The sequence below is a fragment of the Gambusia affinis genome, linkage group LG13 (genome assembly GCF_019740435.1).
Source record: "Gambusia affinis linkage group LG13, SWU_Gaff_1.0, whole genome shotgun sequence".
Lineage (NCBI taxonomy): Eukaryota > Metazoa > Chordata > Actinopteri > Cyprinodontiformes > Poeciliidae > Gambusia > Gambusia affinis.
The window spans coordinates 25,920,352-25,942,897 of record NC_057880.1 but is presented as its reverse complement, the minus strand read 5'-3'; the positions used below and the strand labels follow the sequence as shown (position 1 = coordinate 25,942,897).

Here is a 22,546-nt window from a genome sequence, read left to right as displayed (position 1 = left end):
TGAATGCTCTGTAAAACACATTAATTATAAGGAGTTTTCATTTATTTCCATCTATCTAATAATTGTCCTTCAGCGCTTTGTGTTCATTTCTTGACTTGAATGTCAGTCATTCGGTCTAATTGAATTTTATTTGACAGCTCTGAACCGCGCAGCGTCTTGAATGACATCCACACTTAATTATTTCTGGAGAAGTTTGAGAGCCAAACTCCACCAATCATTTATGTTTGACTTTAAATGTTTTGACATTTAAAAACAGAAAACATACCCACTCTGTGTGCATATATAAAATATCCTTTATTGACATCTTGAAAGCGTAACCCTCTCTCCAGATGATGGTAACTTTACTTTTAGTTTCCGATACAGCAGATCTCGATCCTTTACATGAACAGCCTCCAGCAGCAGACACAAAAATCTCTCACACACATTTTTAGTACAGCTGAACAGAAAAAAGATGCTACTCTATAACACAAAACAGCAATCACTGTAATAAATATAAAAAAAACAGACAAGCATGTAAATGTTTCATAAATAATCCTACAAAGACGAGCAAAAGGTGAAGGGTTGAGACATTTTACAGAACTCTGGTCTCACCTTTAGCTGATTGTAAATACCTCCAGTGTTAGCTGTGTTTTGTTTGCACTAAATCTTTGTTCTTTTTTTTATTTTGGTGCAAGTCTTGTTCATTTTAATAAAAAGAAAAAGGTCCTTTTGTATTTTTGGCTGCATTTTCTACAACAGTTGTTCATGTTTTCGGAAACATTGTATTTAAAATAACAAAAAAAAAAAAAAGAAAAGTTTTTCATATATTCATATATCAACAAACATGCAACATGGTTTAAAAACGTCCAGACATTAGGAGTGTATTTTACATCATGTATTTCTACACTTTTATTGCAGATGTGTGGTTTTTTTATGGTATTTGCTTTGTCTTTTTTTGCACTGTAAAAACACAAAATTTTACTAAGTATTTTAGTCTAATTTCTTAGTAAATTTGAAATAAGACAAAACTAACTGGTAACTTTTCAGCCAGACTGATTTAAAAAATTTTTTTCACTTTAAACAATCTGCCAGTGGAAGTAGTATTTTTTTATAAGTATTAAGAAATTATTGATTTAAAAGAAGGTCCTGTATTTATTTAATTTACTTATCCTTTAACACTTGTGTATAAATATACTTTATATTAATTTTATGTTGCTTATTCGTGGAGTAGCTTGTCAACATATGAGCTTTTCCCTCCTGGGTATCAACGGATGCACCGATTGCAGTTTTCTGGCCAATCATGATCTTTAAAAAGTCTGACCTGCCGATTCTGATTCTGTCCGATACTGATATTTTTATCTGAAATGTTGCTAAGTTGGCAGCAGTGGGTAATTGTTTGACCTTTGCCAAGTTCACATAAGTATCAGCTAATCATCATTCTCCCAAAATTAAGGAAATCAGAGCCGATTTATCGGCGCATCCCTAATGAAAAGTGTTTTGTCTTATTTCAAGTGAATTAAGGTATTTCCACTACAAAGTAGACTAAATACTTGGTAATACGTTGTGTTTTTGCAGTGTGGACTGAAGGGGGCGCTCATCAGCGATGCTCTCCCCGGGTTATGTGAGACGAGAACTCGTAGCGGTCTTGACTCCGGTGGCCGCAGATGTTGCACTCGAAGGGGTCTCTGTGGTCGTGGCAGCCCATGTGAATGGTGTACATGACGTGGTCCAGGAAGAGTACGCGGCACGGCTCGCAGCGGTACGCTCTCACCTGCTCGCCGTCCGCCGTCACCACCTTGAATCCTTCGGCGGCCACCTCCCTGATGGCGTCGTACCTCTGCTGCTCCTCCTTGACCAGCGGCAGCACGCCGTTCCTCAAGCCCATGTGGTTGGTCAGGTAGATGAGGCCGGTGGCCGCGCCCGTCCGGTCTTCGTTGTTGCTCTCGGTGTCGGTGGAGTCCTGGCCGCTGTGGCTGGGCGAGCCGTCCTTGTCGCTGGGCGCCGACTTGGATAGCAGCAGCAGGTTCTCGGCCGCGCTGTCTTTGGCCGACAGGACGGCGCCCACGTGGCCCTCGGGGACCGGCTTGTGGAGCGGGTAGATGGAGCCGAGACCGACGTCGGAGGGCGCCGGGGAGGTCTGGACCAGGGGCCGCAGAGACTCCGCTCCCAGGTAGCTTATGGCGCTGTTGATGGCCTGGTCGATGACGTGCGGCTGGATGAGCTCTCCCGATCCGCCGTCGTACGACAGATCCGACAGACGTTTGTCTCCTGGTGGGTCAGAAACAGACGCAGATATGTTTCACCGACGCTCCCAGTTATTCACACACATCTTGAGGCTAACGCTCTCTAGCTTAGTCAGAAAGTGACGCACAGTGCCGTGCAAACGCAGTCACAACCTTTCAGCCTTTTCACATTTTTAACACCGCAAGCCTTCATTTGTTTTAGAGAGATTTATATGATGAGCCAATCGGTTTTTATTGTCACCAACTGTAAATATTTCATCTTTTTTAAATGTAAAATTTTAATAAACTAACATTCATGTACTGGAGTACACAATTTCTTTGGAACAACACAGTATTTATGTTGAAATTTTCCACTTACTGCATAGTACTTTAACTCCTTATTCTGTTTTTCTATATTTTATATTCTATCTTTGTGAGTCTAGTGGCTTTGATTTTCTCATTTCCAGGACAATAAGGGATATTTCCATCCTAAAATAATTCCTTTTACAAGTTCTAATCTAATAAATCTGGGATTTATTGGGGTCAGCACTGTGTAGAACCACCTGCCAAGTCTTTTTTGGATCAACTCAACCATTTTTCACATCTAAAAACTTAACATTTTGCCCCTTTCTTCTTTAACTAGGCCATTCTAAAACATAGATATGCTTTGACTTAAATCAAAACATAACAGTTCTGATTGTTTGTTTACTGTGATGGAAGTTGAATCTTCTTCCGTGTTTCACTTTTGTAGCCTCTAATATACCATCAAAACACCCCCACAGCATGACGCTGCCACTACCTCATGTCCGACATTACTTTTCCAACTCATATAATTTGTTTTGCATCAGTCAAAAACTTAATTTCTGCATCATAATTCCAGATTCTCTACTGGATTTAGGTCCAAACTTTGACTAGGCCATTCAAAAACTGACCTAAATCCTTCAATTATGCTGGAAAATGAACCTCAGCTCCCAACTTATGTGTTTTGCCGCCTCTAAAATGTTTTTTTTTTTTCCAGGCTGTCACACTGTACTTCACTCTATGCATAATAAGACGAGCATTCCCACAGCATGATGCGCCCACTGCCATGTTTTAAAGTAGGGATAGTGGGTTTTGGGTGACTTTTCTGCTTTTATAGGGGCACCAATCACCGATCATTAAAGAAGCCTGACCCTCCGATTCTGGCCGATGCTGATTATTTTGTCTGAAAAGTCTCTAAATATAGCAACAAAATCATAAAGTTGTCTACAGTGGGTTACTATTGCTATTGCTCATCCAGCATTACCTGCTGGATGGGTTTGTCAAAAGGGGACAGAGGCTGATTTTCAGACCTTTGCTGAGGTAAACAAGATCAGATCTCATGTAAATATTGTCCGATCTTCCAAAATAAATTTACTAGGGCCGATTTATTGCTATGTCCTTGTTTTTTTATTCATAAAACGTTTATTTAGGCTAAAAACATTTCAGTATTTCTGATCTTACCCGACCAGAACATCTTCTACATGCTTGCTGTGTCTCCTTTAACCTGGACTTCCTAACTTCCTGGACTTGTATATCATTTTTAAATCATTAAATGTGATTAGAATGTGAAAACACTGTGACTATTTTTGCTTGGCACTGTATGTTTTCATGTTCTCAGTAAAACCCTGGTCTGATACCTAGATTCATGTTCCCTCTTGTTAATCTAAAAGTTGTTTTTTTTCTTTAAATAATCAAACAATCTACGTCTTCATGCATGCACTGTGCAGAGCCGAGGTGGCAGAGTGAACATAAAGGACATTTCAGCTGCAACTATTTAGCTAACAACAGTAAAAGCATTTTAAGTCACACAAAAGAAGCAGATTGCAGCCCTTACCCACAAACTTCTGGGGCATAGTGCTCTTACGCTTAGCTACATTATTAGCTAGTCTGTCTAGCACCAAGGCTCTGTCAGATCCCGTCTGGCTTAAGTCTTCCCTCTGCTCATTCTGGTTGCTTTCTTCCTTTACTACTGGAAAGCAAGACAGAGAAGTAGATTTCAGCGTCAGAGTAATTTTGAACCGGTCCTTTTTGTTTTTTTCTTATCAGATGATGAGGTGGAGCCTAGTGATACATGCCGGATGGTATTCCTATGTATTTCCTGTGTGTGGGGCTCAGAGCGGACTGTTCTGACATGTGAAGCTCTTGGTATTTGCTCATGCATTCAGAAGATCAATCCTATGCAGATATGCCTCCAGTCATCATCATGTGGACCATAAAGGCCCTCAGACAGATCAGTGTTGTTGGTATGTGATGTTTCAGAGTTGGACGGACGTTCTGGAGCATTTCGGCGCCACCAACCTGTGTAGATGCTGTTCTGCAGGCCCATGCACTGCAGGTAGTTGTGACAGCGCTCCTTGTGCTCCTCCAGGGAGCTGCGCTGCTTGTAGCTCCTGCCACAGTAGGCGCACTTGTGCGGTTTTCCAACTGAAATACATCAAAGAAACAGAAAACAGGCAATCAAGGTGCTCACAAAACCACATTTTGTCTGAAAGTATCTGTATTAAATGCAGACGGAAGAGAATCTTAGTAAAATATTAAATTCTAAAAATGTAATTATTTTACTTTTTCATTTCTCCTCTGATACAAAAGACTTTTCTCATTTTTGTTAATTTTTTTTTCTTAAGTACAAATATATTTGTAGAAAAAAGCACAGTGTCCAAATAGGTATGATACATGTATATGTAACACATAAACAAAAATAGTAAAGTATCTGTTTAAAATAAGGAATAACGATTACTAATTCAAATTTCACCCAAAACACAAAACTAATATTTAAAAAAATTAAGTTTCTTTCAAGCTTCTTTTAAAAAGCCAATTTTAGATTCATATGATTTATTTATTTTACAAAAGGAAACAATATTGAAAAAAACTTGAAAAAAAAATTAATGTTTAAAGTAGATTTTAAAAAATTAAATAAATTAATTATGAAAAATAGTTTATTAAAACAATTCACATTTTTAATTCTGTTTTTATTTAGTTAATTAATATTGTTAATGTAAAAATGACAGATTTGCTTCAGTTAAAAAGTGAATACATTTGAGTTGTTTAGAAAAATGAAATACTTTAAAAATGTGCAGTAAATAAATTTATTATTTAATTAAGTTAACTTTATATAAAAAAGGGAGATATCTAAAGTAATAAATTAATAAATATACATTTTTGAAAAATTAAATAAAATATTTTACATAAAGTCAGACTTTATTTAAATTTTTTTTAAAATCAACATTTTATTTAACTGACCAGGAGAATTTGTAGTTTGTCTAAAATGAATCTGCATTAAATATATTTCGGTTGAGATAAAGTCAGAGATGAACTCTGCCTTAGTTTGCATGTAGTTGGTGGTTTCACTGCAGCTGTTTAATTTAAATTCATCGTTTCTATCCGTACCAGCCAGCCTGTGGTCGCCTGAAAATGTGCTGCAGAAAACAGATTCATTCCAGATAAGATCTGACATTTTACACTCCTCTTCTGGTTCTCCTGATGCAGTGAAACGCAGAGCGCCTGCACATGCATGGCTGTTAGCTGTGCAGGTTATCCCTCTGCTCTTCCGTTAAACTGTTCACAGCGAGTTCGATGTTTACACCCAATTTCATTAGCACATACTTCTGCAAAACATTTCCAAAAAAAGAAAAAAAAGTGACACCATATCTCCATGCTGTCAACTTCCTCTTATAAAGAACTGAGGTCTCACTTTGTCCACAGCAGAAGTTGCTCCGTCCTAAGTTTTTCCAGAACCACCGACTGTGTGCGTGTGTGTGTAGGAGTGTGTAGGAGTGTGTTGATGCTCACCTGAGTGGGTGCGCAGGTGTCCGGTGAGGGCGTCCCTCCTGCGGCAGGCGTAGCTACAGAGGTGACACTTGAAGGGTTTCTCTCCTGAGTGGAGCTTGATGTGACGCAGCAGGTTGCCCTTCTGGGTGAAGGAGGCGCCGCACTGGCTGCACTGGAACGGCCGCTCGCCTGAGGACAGAGAGCAGACACTCTGAGTGCACCCAAACAGAAAGCACAACGTGCACCACTGCTGCTCAGCTTATATGTTTTTATCTGTCTCCATGTCTTTCATGTGGATAAGCACAAAGACGTGCAGGGTCACTGCGCTACAAGCGCCCCGGGCGCCAGAACACGCTGGATGATGGAGCGTTGCCGGGGCCGACAGCGATCCAGCAGCCGGCGGGAGGGCCTCCATCTCCCCGCGTCCCCCCTCATCCCCCTGGCGCTCTGATCGAACATGAGCCTCTCACACTCAGCCTGCCAGCTCCGTAATGCACCATTGCTTAGGTCAATTTGATCTGAAAATCTCATTTTTCCCCCCCTCTTCTTCGTCTCTGAAATAAGCGCGCCACATCACCATGCAAATTCAGCCTCATTTGAATAAAGCGAAGGAAACACTTTGTGTTGAGAGCCAGTCTTCCTGATCAGCGCCTCTGGAATAAACCAATATCCAGCCTTTCCGCGTGTTGTGGCATTCTCTGAAAACGTTATAATATGGCTTTTTTTTTTCTTTCAAAAGCCCGCCATAAAATAAGAGACGCCAGTGAAGCAGCAAAAATATGAAGGGAAATTCATTAAAAATGCATTTCAGGAGCAAAAGACGTAGTGTAGAATATTTTCTTTTTTAAATAGGAGCCATTTCATTATATCTCTTAGCGTACTTTCTTTTGCATTTGCATTAGTCGACTGTTCCTTTCTTCCATTTTGAGTTTCATTAGTTTCAGAAGCTTGACAGTTAAGTGGCTTTTTCGCAGATGTTCCCCACCACTGGTTTGGCTCCGTTACAATGGCATATCATTTCTGAATTTCTGAAAAACTTTTTAACAGCCAGATAATTGTCGTTTTAAAGTCAATTCCATTTAACTGCAGCAGATATCCTGCTTCTAAACTCAGGGCGGGTGTATTTTTTTTTGCTCTGAAACTAATGGATAATTAGTGTTTGTCAGGTGGTTATTAGGAGAAATTTAAGTGAAAAGTGATGAATGTTAAATGTGATGCTGAGAATCTTTCAGGCATGACAGGAGAGAGAGGAGATGCATTGATCAGTGCTGATTTCTTTTCTAAAGTTTAGAACATGAGAGGAAAAAATGTCCTCAAATTAAGATTTTTAAACATTTGAGCTGCACATGAAGACGATTATTGGTGCATCTTTCATCTGTTGATCCAGATTTTTCTGCAAAGTGAGAGAATTACAACCTGAATTTATCTGAATTGCATTATTTAGAAATGCTGTTTGATGCGTTTGCAGGTAGAAAATTATAGTTTTCATGCATTTAATAAAAAAAGGGGGAAAAAATTTATTTTTAGAGAAAATCATCCATTTATGATTGGCTGATTGGTGCATCTCTCATCGTGTTTTTGAGATTGAAAGCATGCTTTTATTATTTTCAGTTGAGGGCACTGTGCTACATTTTGTATTTACTTGAATAAAACAGATGTAGTGCAGAGCTTCTGAGTTTTTCTTGAACAACAGGAAGTGCCACAGCAGCACACAGTCTTCTCCCTTTCATACTGACAGTCAACATGGGTGCAGAGGAAGAGCAAGAAACATTGCAGGCGGCTTACCGGTGTGGCTTCGCTTGTGCACCATCAACACATTGGGGCCAATGCAAACTATCCCACAGATATCGCACTTGAGCTTCCCGTTGGGCAGCCGGATACCGCCCGCCGAGGAGAAGGCCTTGGCTTCGGGACTCGGCTGTGAGCCGTTCAGCTTGGCCCCGGAGGGGTCGACCACGCGCAAGTCTTCCGCGCACTCCTCCTCCTCCACGCCATTCATCATGTCACAGGCCAGCCCACTCTCCTCATCACTGCGAGCCTCAACTTTAATGTTACAGGCTGGAAGAGAGGGCAAGGGGGGGCCACGGTTTAGAATACGAGCAAATTCTGTTATCATGTCAAACTCTAGAAGATGGGCACTTTGATTTATTCAGGTAAATCTTTACATTATCCTGACAGTCTGAACCTTAAGGCTGGAGTTTGTAACTTTTATAAAAAATGTTTGTTTCTTTTACCTATTTGTTGAAACTGTCACCATGTCACCTCCCCTTCCTCCTCCCAAAGCCCCAAGTACTGGCTAGAAACAACCAATCAGAGCCAGGAGGCGGGTCTTAGCGCGGTCAAGCAGATCCTGTTGTGAATGCTAAGGCTAGTTAGCATAGCTACCACTGAGAGCAGGTAAATGGTTTTTCTGATCAAAGAACTTGCTTCTCCGCTATTAGCATATTTAGCAGCAAGAACATGAGGATGATTGACAGCGCTAAGACCCACCTCCTGGCTCTGTTTGGTTGTTTTTGAAAGAGAGTGGTGCATTTCTTCAGCAACAGTAGCTCAGGGAGGGAGATCATAACAAACCGTCACAACATGGCAACATTTTTAACAAATATGTAAAAAACATATTTTTATAAAAGTTAAATGCTGCAGCTTTAAAACTCAATAAATTCATGGTGTTTTGTGTATTTGGTGTATATTTCAGATACATTTTATTATACAAATTTCTGTTTCTTTAAATCTGATTTTAGGAATTTTTAAAAATATTTTTTATTCATCATTCTGCATCATTTGCAATTACTTTCATTTCAAAACCATGAACTGTCACATTGAACAAGCAACATGTCGTATTTCTGGAGCGCCTCCCTGCTCTGATATACAGAAACTCGCCAAAGTATTCACACCTCATGAAATTCTCCACATTATAACCTTCAGTGTGTTTATCTGGGATTTTATCTGGAAACCAACACAAAGTGTAACATGCATTTATTTTCAGACTCAAAACTTTACAGAAACAGTTTTTTTTTTGGGTGTGTCTGCACCAGTTTTATAAAATCTCCAAGATCTAAACTTTGATGAATCAGTTCAAAGAAAAAGTTTGATCTAATCTATTCCTTTGGTGGTCAAAAACAAGCTGTCTTACAGAGTTCTGTATTTAGCTGCATCCATTTTTCCTTTAATGCTTTTAAAGGAAGCAACAAACTTTAAAGGAAGCCCTGCAGCATGTTGCTGCCACCACCATCTTTTAGAGTGAAACACATCAAAAAGCATGAACTGTCCCTTTTGTTCTGGATGCTGTGCAGCTGGATCTTAATCTTGCTGTTTTAGTTTCAGTTTTGGAACAGTGTATCAATTTTACAACTTTTAGCAGCTGACTAGCATCTTCAAAGCTCCAGTAGCCCCTGAACTTTTGTTTTCCCTCCAGGGTTTTTTTTTGTGGGCTCTAGTGTCCCTCATGTGAAAGTAGGCTGACAGAAAAGGAGGAAAGACATGCGGCAAATGCCGCCGGGTCCGGGAATTGAACCAGCGACAGCCGCGTCATGGACTCAAGGCCTCCAAACGTGGGTGGAGCTATCCCCTACGCCACCACAGCACGCCCAGCGCCTGAACTTTGACCCCAAGGTCCCTGTTGAATTTTCAACAGGAGTTGAAAAGGAGGCTTTGTTGGACGCAGAGCAGGGACAGAAGGAGGAAGTTCATCCATTATGATGGAAAATTATCAGATCCTGACTAAAATGTCTCTCTGTCCGACTTTCTATGGCCAAAAAGAGACTTAGAGAGGAGTGGCCGAAGCAAATGAGGTGGATTAGCAGAGCTTGCTAATCCACCTCATGCAGGACATGTTACTGTGAAATATCATTTCTGCTGCAGTCTTCAGCCAGAGGCCTCTTCAAATTCAATGCAGGACTGACTGCTATTGGAGATCCTTCCTGTCCACAACATCATCTATGATTCTTTGAAGATAATTGGATGAATTAACTATAGTATTTAAGTATTTTAAAATATTGTACAACTTTGTGTTGGTCTGTCACATAAGATCCAAATAAAATACTTTGTTTATAAACTTGACGCTAAAAAATGTGGAAATCTTTAGAAGGTGTGAAAACTTGTTTCAGCACCACATGGTGATCCCTCTGTCTTTGGTTATTCATCATTTCAGTTTCTCCAGCTGGAAACGAGTCGGTATGTGACAACCCTGCACTACAAAAAACCCACAGCGGCTTTGTGATAATGTCAGGCTGCAGCGTTTCCGTGCGCTGCATCAAATCTTCAAGAATTTCCCTCGTATTTCAGGCATTCAGTGAGGCGACAGCAGCCTACGTGCCAACAGGCCGTTTGTCTTTGCTGAAGCATGGCCTGTGAGTCGGTCAGGACACACAGTTAGGAAAGCATGCCTTCAGGATGTCAGAGATGAGACGCTGCAACATGCCGATCATCTCACACCATCACACTTTGGTAAAGCAAATGACAGCAAGATAAACAGGAAACAGAGACACAGGAAGCAGTGTCAAACTTTAGGGACTGAGGCAGAAACTATCAGCGCAGCAGAGAGTTCACAATCTCACCTACACTGCAGGCACAAACCTCGATTTAACTGGCAAAAACCTCAAATTCTGCATGGTTCATCAATGCAAACCACTTCTGAGGACAAAATACAAATAAAAAAGCAATTTTTTAATGTTTATTTGATTTGTGGTTTTCCGCTGATCAGAAAAATAGAGAAGCGTCCTGCGCAATAAACTGCTTGCTCCCGCTTTTCCCACCTGAGAGCGTTTAGAAATGTGTAAGAGAACCGACTGATCGTGCAAGTCCCACAGCCACCAGCCTGCGGTTTGCACATCTCGGCAGCGGCCTGATTTCCCCATGCCTCCGTCTCTGTTTGTACAACTGAAGAGGAACAAGAGGAAATCATGAAATATAGGAATCTATGGGAAAAGGGGAAGCTTCAGAAAGAGGGCCTGTCTAACTGAAATACTAAGAATTATGGAGAAGTGACAGAAAGGGAAGCACGGGAAAGGAATTGTTAAACAACATGCAACTGAAACAGTTTTTTTTTTTTTTTATCGCAACAAGTCAGAGGGAACATAAAGGTCTGCTAACAGAAGGCAGGAGGTGAAGTGAAATATAAGGATCACCCGGTCACGTAATGCATTTATCTTTATTTATCTGCTTTGCACATCAAACTTCTTTCTGACTACCTTTTTATTTTTGCAAACCACGCTTCCTGTATTTGTTACGAGTAAAACGGACATGAATCTGTTAAACTAAATGTTTCCATGATTTTGCAGATATGAAATCAGGACAAATATAGTTTCTGTGAATAAGCTTTTATCTCCTTTGCTCTTTTTGTCACAATTAATCTGCAAATCAAGCAAATTGCAATTTTTAAATGACAATTTGATAAAATAAAGGAGAAAAAACTACCCAAACAAGATGTGACAAAGTATTTACCCATCTAAACTGAATAATTTCTTCTGCACCTCTTGGTGGCAACAACTATCAAGTATGAAAACTTTACTTCAGCCACATTTAAAAGCATGCTTAAATTCATGCCAAAACATCCAACTTTCATTTTTGTTTTGGTTTTTAGCCACTCAGACACGGCTGCTGGTGTTCTCTGGATCATCGTTCAACCTTAAAATCCAACTGCTGTTGAGCTTAAGGTCATAAACTGCAAGGTTTGTTGTTTGAAAGCAGAAGTTAAGATTTAATCAACAATGACAAGTGATCAAAATCCTGAATCATCCTTATGATGGATGTACAAGGTAAACTTGGCACTTTGTTTGCAACTTTTTAGTTCTTACTCCAACTGTTTATGTGGACAAGTTTAGATAAGTATCTATTTTTATGGTAGTCCTCACTAAACTTATGCAGTTAAATGGAATGTTCTTTTTTCTTTCCCATTTTGTAGAGTATGGGCCTCCATGTGACTAAAATAAGAAGTCCAACATTGGTAAATAACATTTTCTGCTCTATATCTGCTTTACTTTTTTAAAAAATATTTTTTTAAAAAACATATTTTTTAATTCTGGATTTGTCTCACCTTCTAGTGTGAAACAAGGGTTCTGCAATTCTAAAAAAATGCTTTTTTGTAAAGTTTTTCTAAAACACATCTTTACTGGGGGGCAACAGATGTTGATGGGGTTTAATTTATATTCTATATTTAATCAATTTTATATAAACACTTGAAATTTATTTGAATTCATGCATTTCACCAACTGTTAGCATGCTAATGTAGCCATTTTTGTTGTTAGGTTATTGTCAGCTATGAAATTAACCATATTTTGTCCTTTTTATTTATTTAAAACATTAATTAGTTTTTCTGGTGTAAACATTCTGATGATACAGGTATTTGACTAGGTGTTTTAGTTGCTAGCTTCCACGGCTAACTAGCGTTAGCTTAGCCTGACGGTATCTGCTTAGACTGTAGATATTATTTTATATATTATAAACACTTTCAACATATTATTTAACATAAAACTAATGTTTTTTTATCAGCTATCAGTTATTTGATTAAATAATATATTTTTGACTATTGTTCCTTTATTACAACACAAAACTAAGAAGGTGGGAGAGGAGGTCGCTATTCATTGGTGAGTTTCTGTTATGCACTATCAATTTGTGACATCTTATGCTCTGTCTGTAAATGTGAAAGAGAATCAGCCGGTACAATTCGCTCAGACAAACATCTCTTTTGAAGACTGTGCTGCACGTGTTGCAAAACATGAAGCTCTCAGAAAAACCACCAAGTTTTGTTTTTTTTCTTTTCTCTCAGGCAGGCCAAAGCAGTTCAGTGATGATGTAAGTCTTCCTGCTGATCTTAAAGTGATCAGGTTTGTTACACTGGAATGTCATGAACTTCAAAGTATATTTTACTGAAATATAAGTATAACTCAAATATTAAATATAAGAGTTTTACAAAACATAAATAAAGGGACGATTCGATATTTAGTATTATCAGATTTTTCTGTGGAAATTTTTCTGACTCCAGATAATTTAGAGGAAAAATTCACCAATGGAATTTTTTAGAGCATATCTAAAATATTTAGAAAATCTTAAATATTTAGGCTCAACGCTAGTAGACATGCTATTGACTGGCTTTTGGAAAAGCAGCCAATCAAGGAGTGGCATTAATTTTTCTTGGTTCTGATTGGCTGATGTGTTGGGAGCAGAAATAAGGAAGATTGTAGATGTTAGCTTCCGTGGTAGCGACAAGGCGGTTTCCACTGTGTGCATAAATGCATATTCAGATATATTTGGTGTTTGAACCATTAAAATAGGAAGTTATTAATGTTGTAGTCGCTTCCTTAAAGTATTTTAGCTACATATAAGTGTCTGTGTTTTCTAACCTACATAAATTTCAAGGTCCAATTTAAAGTAACAATATCTATATATTAAAAAGGATATTATGGGGGGGACATTGCTTATTGCTGTTTTATCCTGCAGTGTTGAAGCAGTCAAGACATCCATGGGGACGCTTTAGATCCAGTTGGATATGATATAAATGGTTATTAAATGAATCTAAACTGAGGTGACCTGAATAGAAAAAGCAGCTAAAATGTTGAAGCCATGATCAGGCTGGACTGTAGAGAAGGGAACCTTTAGCGCTGGGCAGCCGCCCAGGTCTCATGGATATGAGGAAGTTGTGACTAAATATGGAATAGGAAGAAAGCTTTAATTTTATGTTTGTCATGATCACACATCCTGATTTTTCATTTTGGGAAGCAGGTGTCAGATCACAGTGTAGACAAACACAAAAGGTAACAATAAAAAGTCACAACCTGATATACGGGCAATCTGATCCTCAAATTACTAATAGAGCAGATGATGAACTATGATATGAGGAGTGGCTGGCTGCAGGGAGAGATGTTAGCGACGTAGCGTGGACGCAGGGCGCCTGCTGGAAGTTTCTGTGCTTCTCTCAGAGCCTGAAAATAACTTGGTGTGCAAGGTAGAGGAACCACAAGTGTCAAACCACGGCAGCAACACATTGAGCACAACTTGCAGGAACGCTAAATACAGCCTACTTTTCCTCTCACACACGACAAAAAAAACTTGCAGCCATGTTTTCGGGAACTAGTCTCCCTCTCAGTCTCATGCCTCTGAAATAGCAAAAGGCTCCATCTGAATCACAGAAAGTGAAAGAGAACCAAAAAAACAAAATTCAGCGGGAAAGTTCAGCTTGCAGGCGTGTAACTTCAACTCAACGTTTCTCCTGATTTTCAGCGTATAAGAAAAGGGCCTCACTATGACCTTTAAACCTCCTTTCTGTTTGTGTGCGTTTGTAGACTGTGTGACTATTCGGTCCGACAAACTTCATCCCGAGCTGTGAATAGTTATTTGCAACAGGAAACAACCTGGGTTTTGAGGTTTTGAGCTTTCGATACTTTGAGGTTCCGTGTCCCACATTTAGTCTCCCCCGGCCCACTATTTGCCTGTTGTGTTTTTATTTTTTTTCACTAAAGAGAACTGAGCAGCACATGATCCCGGGCGATAATTTTAACTAATTCTGGCTTTTATCACAGAGGCAGCCATGCACAGATGTACCAGATACTTGCACTTCCCTTCTTTCTCTCTGTCCCTGTGCAGAGATACGCACACACACACACGCTAATGTACATGGATTAAAAACATATATGCATCATGCACCTACGTATACCACAAACTGTGCTGTTTTTCTTCTACATTTGGAGCTAAACATTTTTTAAAAAACCTGCTCTTTGACATTTTTCAGCCAAAATTGCAGATCTAGTAAAGAACGAACTGTAAGGAGATTTCCTGCCTGAGTCAAGTTCCCTTCCTGACATCTCACCGGTAAAGTCAAAGAGAAAGCCTTTGTTAGTAAGCATGCATTTATATATATAAATGTGCGTGTGTGTGTGCGTGCGCGCAGGTGTGTGACCTCTGTGGTGCAGTGATGTGCTGATCTCTTTCTGCTTTGGCCCTGCTCCTAAACTCTTTATCTCCAGGAGTGTTGAAACTGTCTGATGGCAAGTTCTTCTTAGGAAACTCTTACACATCCTATTTCAGTTTCCTCTCGCATCTTATTTTTGACTGCGCGCTGCTAATCTTTGCCGTTATCTGGATATGTGGAACGCTGCAGATAGCACATGACGAGCCTGTTTTTGTCACGATGAACACAGACATTTTTTCTCCATCCTAAGCAGAAAAATTTCCACTTAAACTCCTACAGAGTTTAAATCTTCACCTTCTATCCAGGTGATTTTTCCTTAGACACACATGAATGATGAATATTTCTTGCTCTTTCACAAACCACCCATGTTAGGAGACTTGAGTTTGCTTCATCCTCATTTTCACCATCAAATTCCCCTGCTTGATGTTCACAAACTCAAATCAAGGCCACATTAAGTATTCCTTAAGATTGGGGTTATTAATGACATGCCATGGATCAAAGGCGTCTCTATTTCCTCCACCTTTCCTGCCAATGACCTAAATGTGTCTCTTTGCATCTCTAAATGAATTTTTCCAGGGGGTTTAGGGTGTACTCCCGATGGAGTTACATGGGATTAACTTAGTGAAACATTTTTATATGTGTTTTGCTTTTGATCCTGACATTTTCTCACATCTGTCTGGGTTTCATTTGGATGCACTGGGAATGCTGCTGCAGGTTTTTTTTTGTTTGTTTGTTTGATTTAGATTTTTTTGGCTCCTGTTTGTTTGCTGCTTCACTGGACGAACTCATCACACACATATAGCGGCTCTCAAAAGTCTACACACCCCTGCTGAAATGCCAGTTTTTTCTCCAGTAGGAAATAATGCAGTGATAATTAATATGAAAATGTTTTCACGGTACATAAAATCTGTTTCATGTACCTGGAAAATTACATGTTGTAGCAGAAAAAAATAAAAAATTTGCTCTAAACTTTTTGCATAAGTATGCACTGATACATTATTGAAGCATCTTCACATACAGCCTTCAACAGCCATCACAGTGAATCTGATATGTTTGTTCATTTATATTCAATAGTTAAAGCCATAAAGGATCAAATGTATCTCATTAATCAAAGGTATCAGTCAGGAGAAGGGTGTGAAATAAATCTGAACAAGTTCCAACAAGTACTGGTTGTTAGAACAATCTCCTGCATCATCCATGTTTCTGGACAAAGATGTAAGTTTCAAATCTTCCATCAACAATGCTGGAAATGAGCACAGTGAAAGATGGAAGTGGCAGCATCATGCTGCGGGGTTGTTGTTTTTTCTGCCAGTCTTGACTCAAAGCATTCTGGTTTCTGTTAAAGATCTGAAGATAAAGATGGATTTTATTTGTCAGTATCACTGTGGGTGCAAACACACATTCAGGTCAACAAAGTCTGACTTCAGAAGAAGAAGATTGAAGTTGTGGAACGGCTTAGTCAAAGTCCAGAGGTTAATTCAGACTGAAAATATGTGGGGCCACCTAAAGAGACGTCTCATTAATCTGATGGACCTCAAATAGTTGAACTGAACCAAAAGGTGCTTCAACAAAGTATTAGTTTGTAGATCAGGGGTGTCCAATGTGTGGCCTGGGGACTATTTGTGGCCCTTGAAAGGATCTCGGTTGGCCCCTGACTGAGGTCAAGGATGGTAAAAAATGTGGCCAACAAAATGGAAAACTTTCAAAATTAATGACCCAACAGATCTGGAAATTTTCTTCAAATAAAACGACAGTCTAAAATCATTTTATATATTTGATCTTTAATTATACACAAATTTTGTGAACTGTTATTAAATTTGAAAAAAGACAGTTAATTTTTCTAGTTTCTCTATTTTGTGGCCCAACAATAGTAACATTTTTCAGTTTTTGTCCCTGGCTCATAAAGTTTGGACAAAATTAACAGATTTTTGAGTTTTTCAGCTGATGCCATGTTGAAGGTTAAACATGGAGTCCTAATTGATTTCCAATTAACTCAGGGGTGTGTACACTTTTCAGACTGCCTGCAGGTCAGGTGATTCTTTATTTTTTCACTCCAGATCTGGCTGGGCTGTGGGAGCAGTCGTACCTTTGTCCCCCCGGTTGTTCTGCTGGTGGGTGGAACCGGCTGACAGGTCTTCGGGGACGGCCATGGGCTCCTCTGCCTCCTCAGACGCTTCGTTGACAGGGGGGCTCTCCCTGCCTGGGACGGTGGGGGGAAGACACACACCAACAAACACCCATCACTCACCACGCAACCCCTCGACACGACTCTCAGGAGGAGATAAATTACCTCCCGCTGATGCAAAGTGGCTTTTGTGGGCCTATTGTCCCGACTGTGTGCGCTACATTTCAATCATGAGGTGGGCGAGCTTTTACCTGGCATCTGCGCCATTTCCTGGGCCTCTTCGGTCTCCATGCGGTGCAAGTATTCTGCAGGGGAGATGTAGACGCGTATAAGTTTAATCAAGTTCAATGTTAGAAGCAGCTTGAGTGGAGTTAAGGGTGTGACTCCATCAGCACAGCGGGATAACTCTTGTCACAGCCAGCTTCCCCCACGTTACATTACAAAGAATTACAGACGTTTTCATTATAAGCCCTGACAGAGAGGCTGAGCTGCAGCGCGGCCCCGGCTCCGGCTCGCAGGGGCCCGCCAGTGGGAATGGGCTTTCACACCACATTTGTTATTTATTGTTAATTTCCTGCCACGTAATCATCCAAAAATGCAAACTGACTGCCGCAAAATTAAGCAGAAAATTAACTGGCCTCGGGGTCGCGGGGGATGCGGGCGACCGGCGTGCCCGGCTGATCGACGCTCGTGTTCTCTCTAATTTACTGAGCACGCATCGCTGAGTCCGCGGCCCGACGCAGATACCATCAGAATCACGGAGAGGGAGAAAAAAGAGGCGGCTGAGAGATAGATGGCTGCAAGGAGGCCAGGAGTCAAAGGAGAACGGGTACGAGAGAAGAAACTTCTGCACATTTTATCAGGATTTTCTGTGAGAAACCAACATCAAGAAGAGCAGAATTGTGAGTTGGAGGGAAAATGATGTATAATTTTTCAACCCCACTTTACTCTGATACTCCTAAATAAAATCTAGGAGGATTGCGTTGACTCTGGAGGAGCTGCAGACACAACAATTAGCCATGCACTCCACTAACCTGGACTCTGGGAGAGAAAAAAGAAGTTTGACATGTAGGAAACACAACAAACATGAAACATGGTGGTGGCAATATCATGCTGTGGTTTTAGCAGGGACTGGAAAGTCAGATAGAGTTGATAAGACAAGAAATGAGAGAAACTGTGAACTGTATTGAGGAATATAATAATTCATGTCTCCTAGTATGAGAAACTGGTGTTGCTTTTTTTAGTGAGTTGATATGAATATGGATGGAGCTAATCAGAGAGGAATCCTGGAAAAAAGCAGTCTGGAAAAAATAAAGACCGGAGGCAAAGATTTAGCTTCTAGGGGAGTAATGACCCTGAAAACACTGGAAGAGCTGAAATGGATTATATCACATTCATGTTTTAGAATAGCCCAGATGAAATATAACTGTAAAAAATGCTGTTAAGAGTTGCTCTCCATCCAGTCTGACTCAGATTAATCTACTAATGCATGATGAACCTAAACGCCTCAGTTTTTTATTTTAAAAAATTATTTTCGCTTCAGAATTATGCACTTCTTTACATTTCACCTCAAATCCCCTCACAACACTCTGAAGTCAGAGGTTGAAATGTGACAAAATGTGAAAGAAAAGTTCAGAGGGTGTGAATACTTTTGCAAGGCACAGCAAGGGACAGAAGTTCTCTTTATTTATTAATTTTTTCGCGCGAGCCGAGGCAATCCAGAAGCGATCCTCTGGCCAGGGCTGAGTATCTGAGGAGTCACCAACGCCCGTGGCCCCATTAATAATGGATGGCCCTCAAGCCTGCAGCAGATGGGCCCCGACAGCCTCGGCCCCAGCGCCGCCACTTCAAGAAGCCCGCGCTGGGGCGGCTGCCCGGTCCAAGCAGCCACACAGGGAGAAGTGAAGCTCCCGAAAATAGCGAAACAAGCCCAAGGGAGAAGGGGAACCCAGGCCTTCCTGTTTTACTGACAGATGGCTCCACACATTTGGAACGAACAGTGGGAAGCGAACCGGGTCCGCTCTGTCGCAACGCTCAACGTCGGGTCGGGAGCTCGACGCCTACAGAGGCCAACCAGGATGCAAGTGTGAGAGCAAGAGGAAGAGAGGGAGGAGAGTGGGGTCAAAGGTCAACGGTGGAGATGATTTGTGTGTTACCTAAGCATCTGGAGTTTGCAGACAGGACTCCGTTCTCATGTACCTTTATAGTTTTCGTCAGGGTACATGAATGCTTCGTGGGGGTGGGTTCATGAGGTTATCTTGACTAAAATAAAGACCTTTAGACGGAGTTCCTACATTCTCAGCCACAACGCGCCTGCCTCTGCATTTGGAAAGTAAGTTACTGGGTAGAACAATCAGGAAGTAACTCTTCAGCTGAACCAGTGACTCTATTTTCAAGCTGTTTTCACTCTTTACTTGTGACAGTTTTGAGTCGTTCTAATTTTATTAGTGTCTCATTTGTACTTCAGCTTTTCTCATTTTAAAAAATGTCAGCGTTGCACCTTCAAATTCCACTTTCCCCTCCTTTAAAACCCCAACATGTTTTAATTGGAGCTCAGTGTTGCCAGTCTGAAACAAAGCGAACTCATGCGTGTTGGTGGATGAGTCTTGAAGAAAAGTGGGGGCAAGTGGAAGATTTGTGCTGGTGGGATGGAAGTCATCGAGAAGACTTCTGACACAAAGCGCAACGGGACTGGAACAGTTTTTGGTCGTAGTTGTGTCAAGTGGGGAGATGCAGGAAGAGGCTTGTGGGTTGACAGAATTCTCGGTCTTCCTCCTGCGTGTTTGCATGTGTGTGTGTGTGTGTGTGTGTGTGTGTTGGATGGTGGTGAAGCACTAGGGGTAGAGTTAGAGGGAGGGGGGTTGGTTTGAGGCGTCTGCTCATTGCGAGGTGCAAAAGCTACACCAGGGAGCAGGGTGGAGATGAGAAAACAACGAAACCGTTAACAGATACTGAGGACCACGCCAGCGCAGTCTGGATACTCAGGAGAAAGCTTCAAAAACTGCCTCCTCTCAACTTAAAACCTACAGAGTTTTACACTGACAATTATCTGAAAAGCTTAATAACAAAACAAGAAGGAGAACAAATTTACTTTTCCTGTTTTGCAATCAGGAAACAGAATAAAATCCAAATAGCTGCAGCACAAAAACACTTTATTACCTTCAAATAAATTAGAAATTTGAAATGTTCCTCATTTTTATTTTGCTTTTTTTGCACTTTCTAGGCAAGCTGAATTATTGATTTTTCTCTCCCCTGGGTGCCTTTTATTACCACCAGTTATTAAGCTATAACAGTCACCTTTGTTCTCCATATATACACACATGGAGATTCTCATCAGTAATTCATGAAATGTATGGGTGGAAGTGGGTAGAGGGTGTTAGCAGATGTGTTCTGGGAGCCCGTGGAGGGGTGGAGGGGCGAGCAAAGGTGCGCTGAGGAGAAGTTTCCTTCATTTGCATCTGACACACTTCACTACTCTGCTATTCAGACAGTACAATCATTTTAATAACTGTCTGTCTTCCTGCACCCAACGCACACACACACTGACACACACACACCCACACACTCTTCTGGTTCTTCTTGACAAGAAAGATGATGTATCTGCAGAGAGGTTTTGTAGCACTTCACTTTCCATGTGAGCTTTGAAAAAGCCCCATTTGAGCAGGTACTGCCTTTCACTTCACACCTATTTTATTCTCTCTTTTTACAAAAATTGCACCATTATATCATCTATAATTATAGTAAGATTTAATTAAATGTATTATAGAATTTTAGCAATTTTTTTAAATTTAAAATTAATTTTTCAACTATAAATGCTGCATTTTTTAAAATCAATTAGCATTCATCACTTTTTCCCTGCATTAAACCTGAAGGGTACGGATAATAATTTCAGGCTTAATTTATTAAAAGTCGGAAAGCATAGTGTTTCCTTTCTTTTTCTAAGTGTTTGGAAGATAAAAACAACTTTATTTCCTTCATGTCTTTTTCTGCTGGGCGTTGATGAACAACTTTTCACCTCAGAGGCAGAAGTGTAAAAAGTTCCGTCAGTCCTGCCTGTAGTACGTTTTTCTTTTTCTTTTTCTTCTCTCCAACGGAGACGCGAAACAAACTGAAAATGTGGTTCAACTGAGAACAGAGACACAAACAAAGTTTTGAGGTTTGGGGAAAATGATTTGATTAATAGATTATTTAATAGTGCGCACCGCGTTTTCGACCCTGCGCGACTCTTTGCGGACTGATTTCCTGTTTAAGGAGAGCAAAGTTAACGTTTATTTTTAAACCCCTAATTTAGTTATAATGTTGTTGTTTTTTTATTTTGATAAAAATATAAAAGTTGTTTTGGTTATTCTGTGAAACTTCATAGATGTTCTGTTGGACTATCTGAAGTTTACGCATCTGTTGCAACAGGTGCCGCTACATGAGCAGTTAAACGCGTTAAAATGATAAGGAAACGCGCAATCAGCCCAACCAAACCACAAACACGACATTAGTATTTTTATGTAAATCTAATTAATTTATATGTTTAATTATTTAATTTATTCTCATTCCCAAAAGAAAAAAGGCCCATGGGAAAAAAGGGGAACATTTCCACTACTTCCTATAAATTAGTGGCGAACAACGCGGAAAATAGAAGTAAAAACAAAATCGTCACATTGAGTTTTAAAATATGATTCTGTTTAGTAATTAGTTTTATAACAAGATGAACTTTTATAAAAACGAGCGGCAGCAGTCGGGATCTGATGCTGAGGCGCACCTGCACCCAGACTGACAGGAGAAACTTCTTTTTCCAGACGCAAACGTTTCCATCGTTCCTTTTAGAGCGAACCGAGCCGCTTCTGCTGGCTCCACCGACACAGCCTGAGAGTTCAGCGGGAAGCCCGACAAAAAAAAAACACAAAAAAGCGCGGTGGAGGTCACTTTACCTGCTATTCCTTGAGTTTGCAGAATGAAGTTCTTCCAACTCTCCCCGGCTCCATGTGCAGAAGGTCGCAGCGCCGCGGCGGCCCCATGGAGCTGCGCCCTGAGTCCCTCCCCTCTCCACTGCACTTCCTCGTTCCAGCCCAACATGTCTATGCCTCTGAGCTCGGCTGAGGCATTTTGCTCTGCTTTTATCCAAACTCTGCGGCGGGGAGTCGAGCCCACCGAACCCTTGGCTCTTGCTTTGTGCCGTGCCAATAAAAGCTGACACCCAGCAGACCATCACTGGCAGCCATGCATGAGATGGGATGCTGCAAGCGAGGAGAGTGGACCATTCATTGTTTATTTATTTCATTCACACGCAGGGAGTTGATGGGGGCCAGTCCGCGCCTGCATATTGGACAGCTCCCCTTCTGTCACCTGTTCTGGCTCTGAACTAGTCCATGAAATTAACTCAAGTGCTTTTCTTTACCTTGTAATGAGCTTTTCCTCTCTCTCTCTCTCTATTCAATACTTTATCCATTACTGTCCCTCCACGACCTCTTTAGAGTTCAGGCCCCGTTTTTACATTCTAGGAGCTTCCCAGTAAATCAGAATATAGTTGATCTG

At 40.6% G+C, this 22,546-nt stretch overlaps 1 protein-coding gene across 5 annotated transcripts; it reads right to left on the bottom strand.

Annotated features, from left to right (window-relative positions):
* Nucleotides 1–275: 275 nt before the first annotated feature.
* ikzf1 (IKAROS family zinc finger 1 (Ikaros)) lies at nt 276–22,150 on the bottom strand. Of its 5 annotated transcripts, none has more exons than XM_044136924.1 (8): nt 21,943–22,150; nt 17,272–17,325; nt 16,982–17,095; nt 7,776–8,048; nt 6,012–6,179; nt 4,521–4,646; nt 4,057–4,191; nt 276–2,247 (listed from the first exon to the last, which is right to left on the bottom strand). In XM_044136924.1, the coding sequence occupies exons 1-8, from the start codon at nt 22,085–22,087 to the stop codon at nt 1,577–1,579; spliced, it is 1,686 nt and encodes a 561-aa protein (XP_043992859.1). In that variant the 5' UTR covers nt 22,088–22,150; the 3' UTR covers nt 276–1,576. The 5 variants fall into 5 exon arrangements, with proteins under 5 accessions (XP_043992859.1, XP_043992857.1, XP_043992858.1 ...); XM_044136922.1 differs by having other exon boundaries at nt 4,057–4,188; nt 21,943–22,096; XM_044136923.1 differs by lacking the exon at nt 4,057–4,191 and having other exon boundaries at nt 21,943–22,095.
* Nucleotides 22,151–22,546: the final 396 nt, after the last annotated feature.

Bases quoted from the DNA above. Each gene is read 5' to 3' on its own strand.
- ikzf1 (XM_044136924.1), bottom strand. From the start codon at position 22,087: ATGTTGGGCTGGAACGAGGAAGTGCAGTGGAGAGGGGAGGGACTCAGG. The intron at 4,647-6,011 runs GTGAGCATCAAC...GATGTATTTCAG, and splicing joins ACACCTGCGCACCCACTCAG to TTGGAAAACCGCACAAGTGC. The intron at 2,248-4,056 runs GTAAGGGCTGCA...CTGACCCACCAG, and splicing joins TATGCCCCAGAAGTTTGTGG to GAGACAAACGTCTGTCGGAT.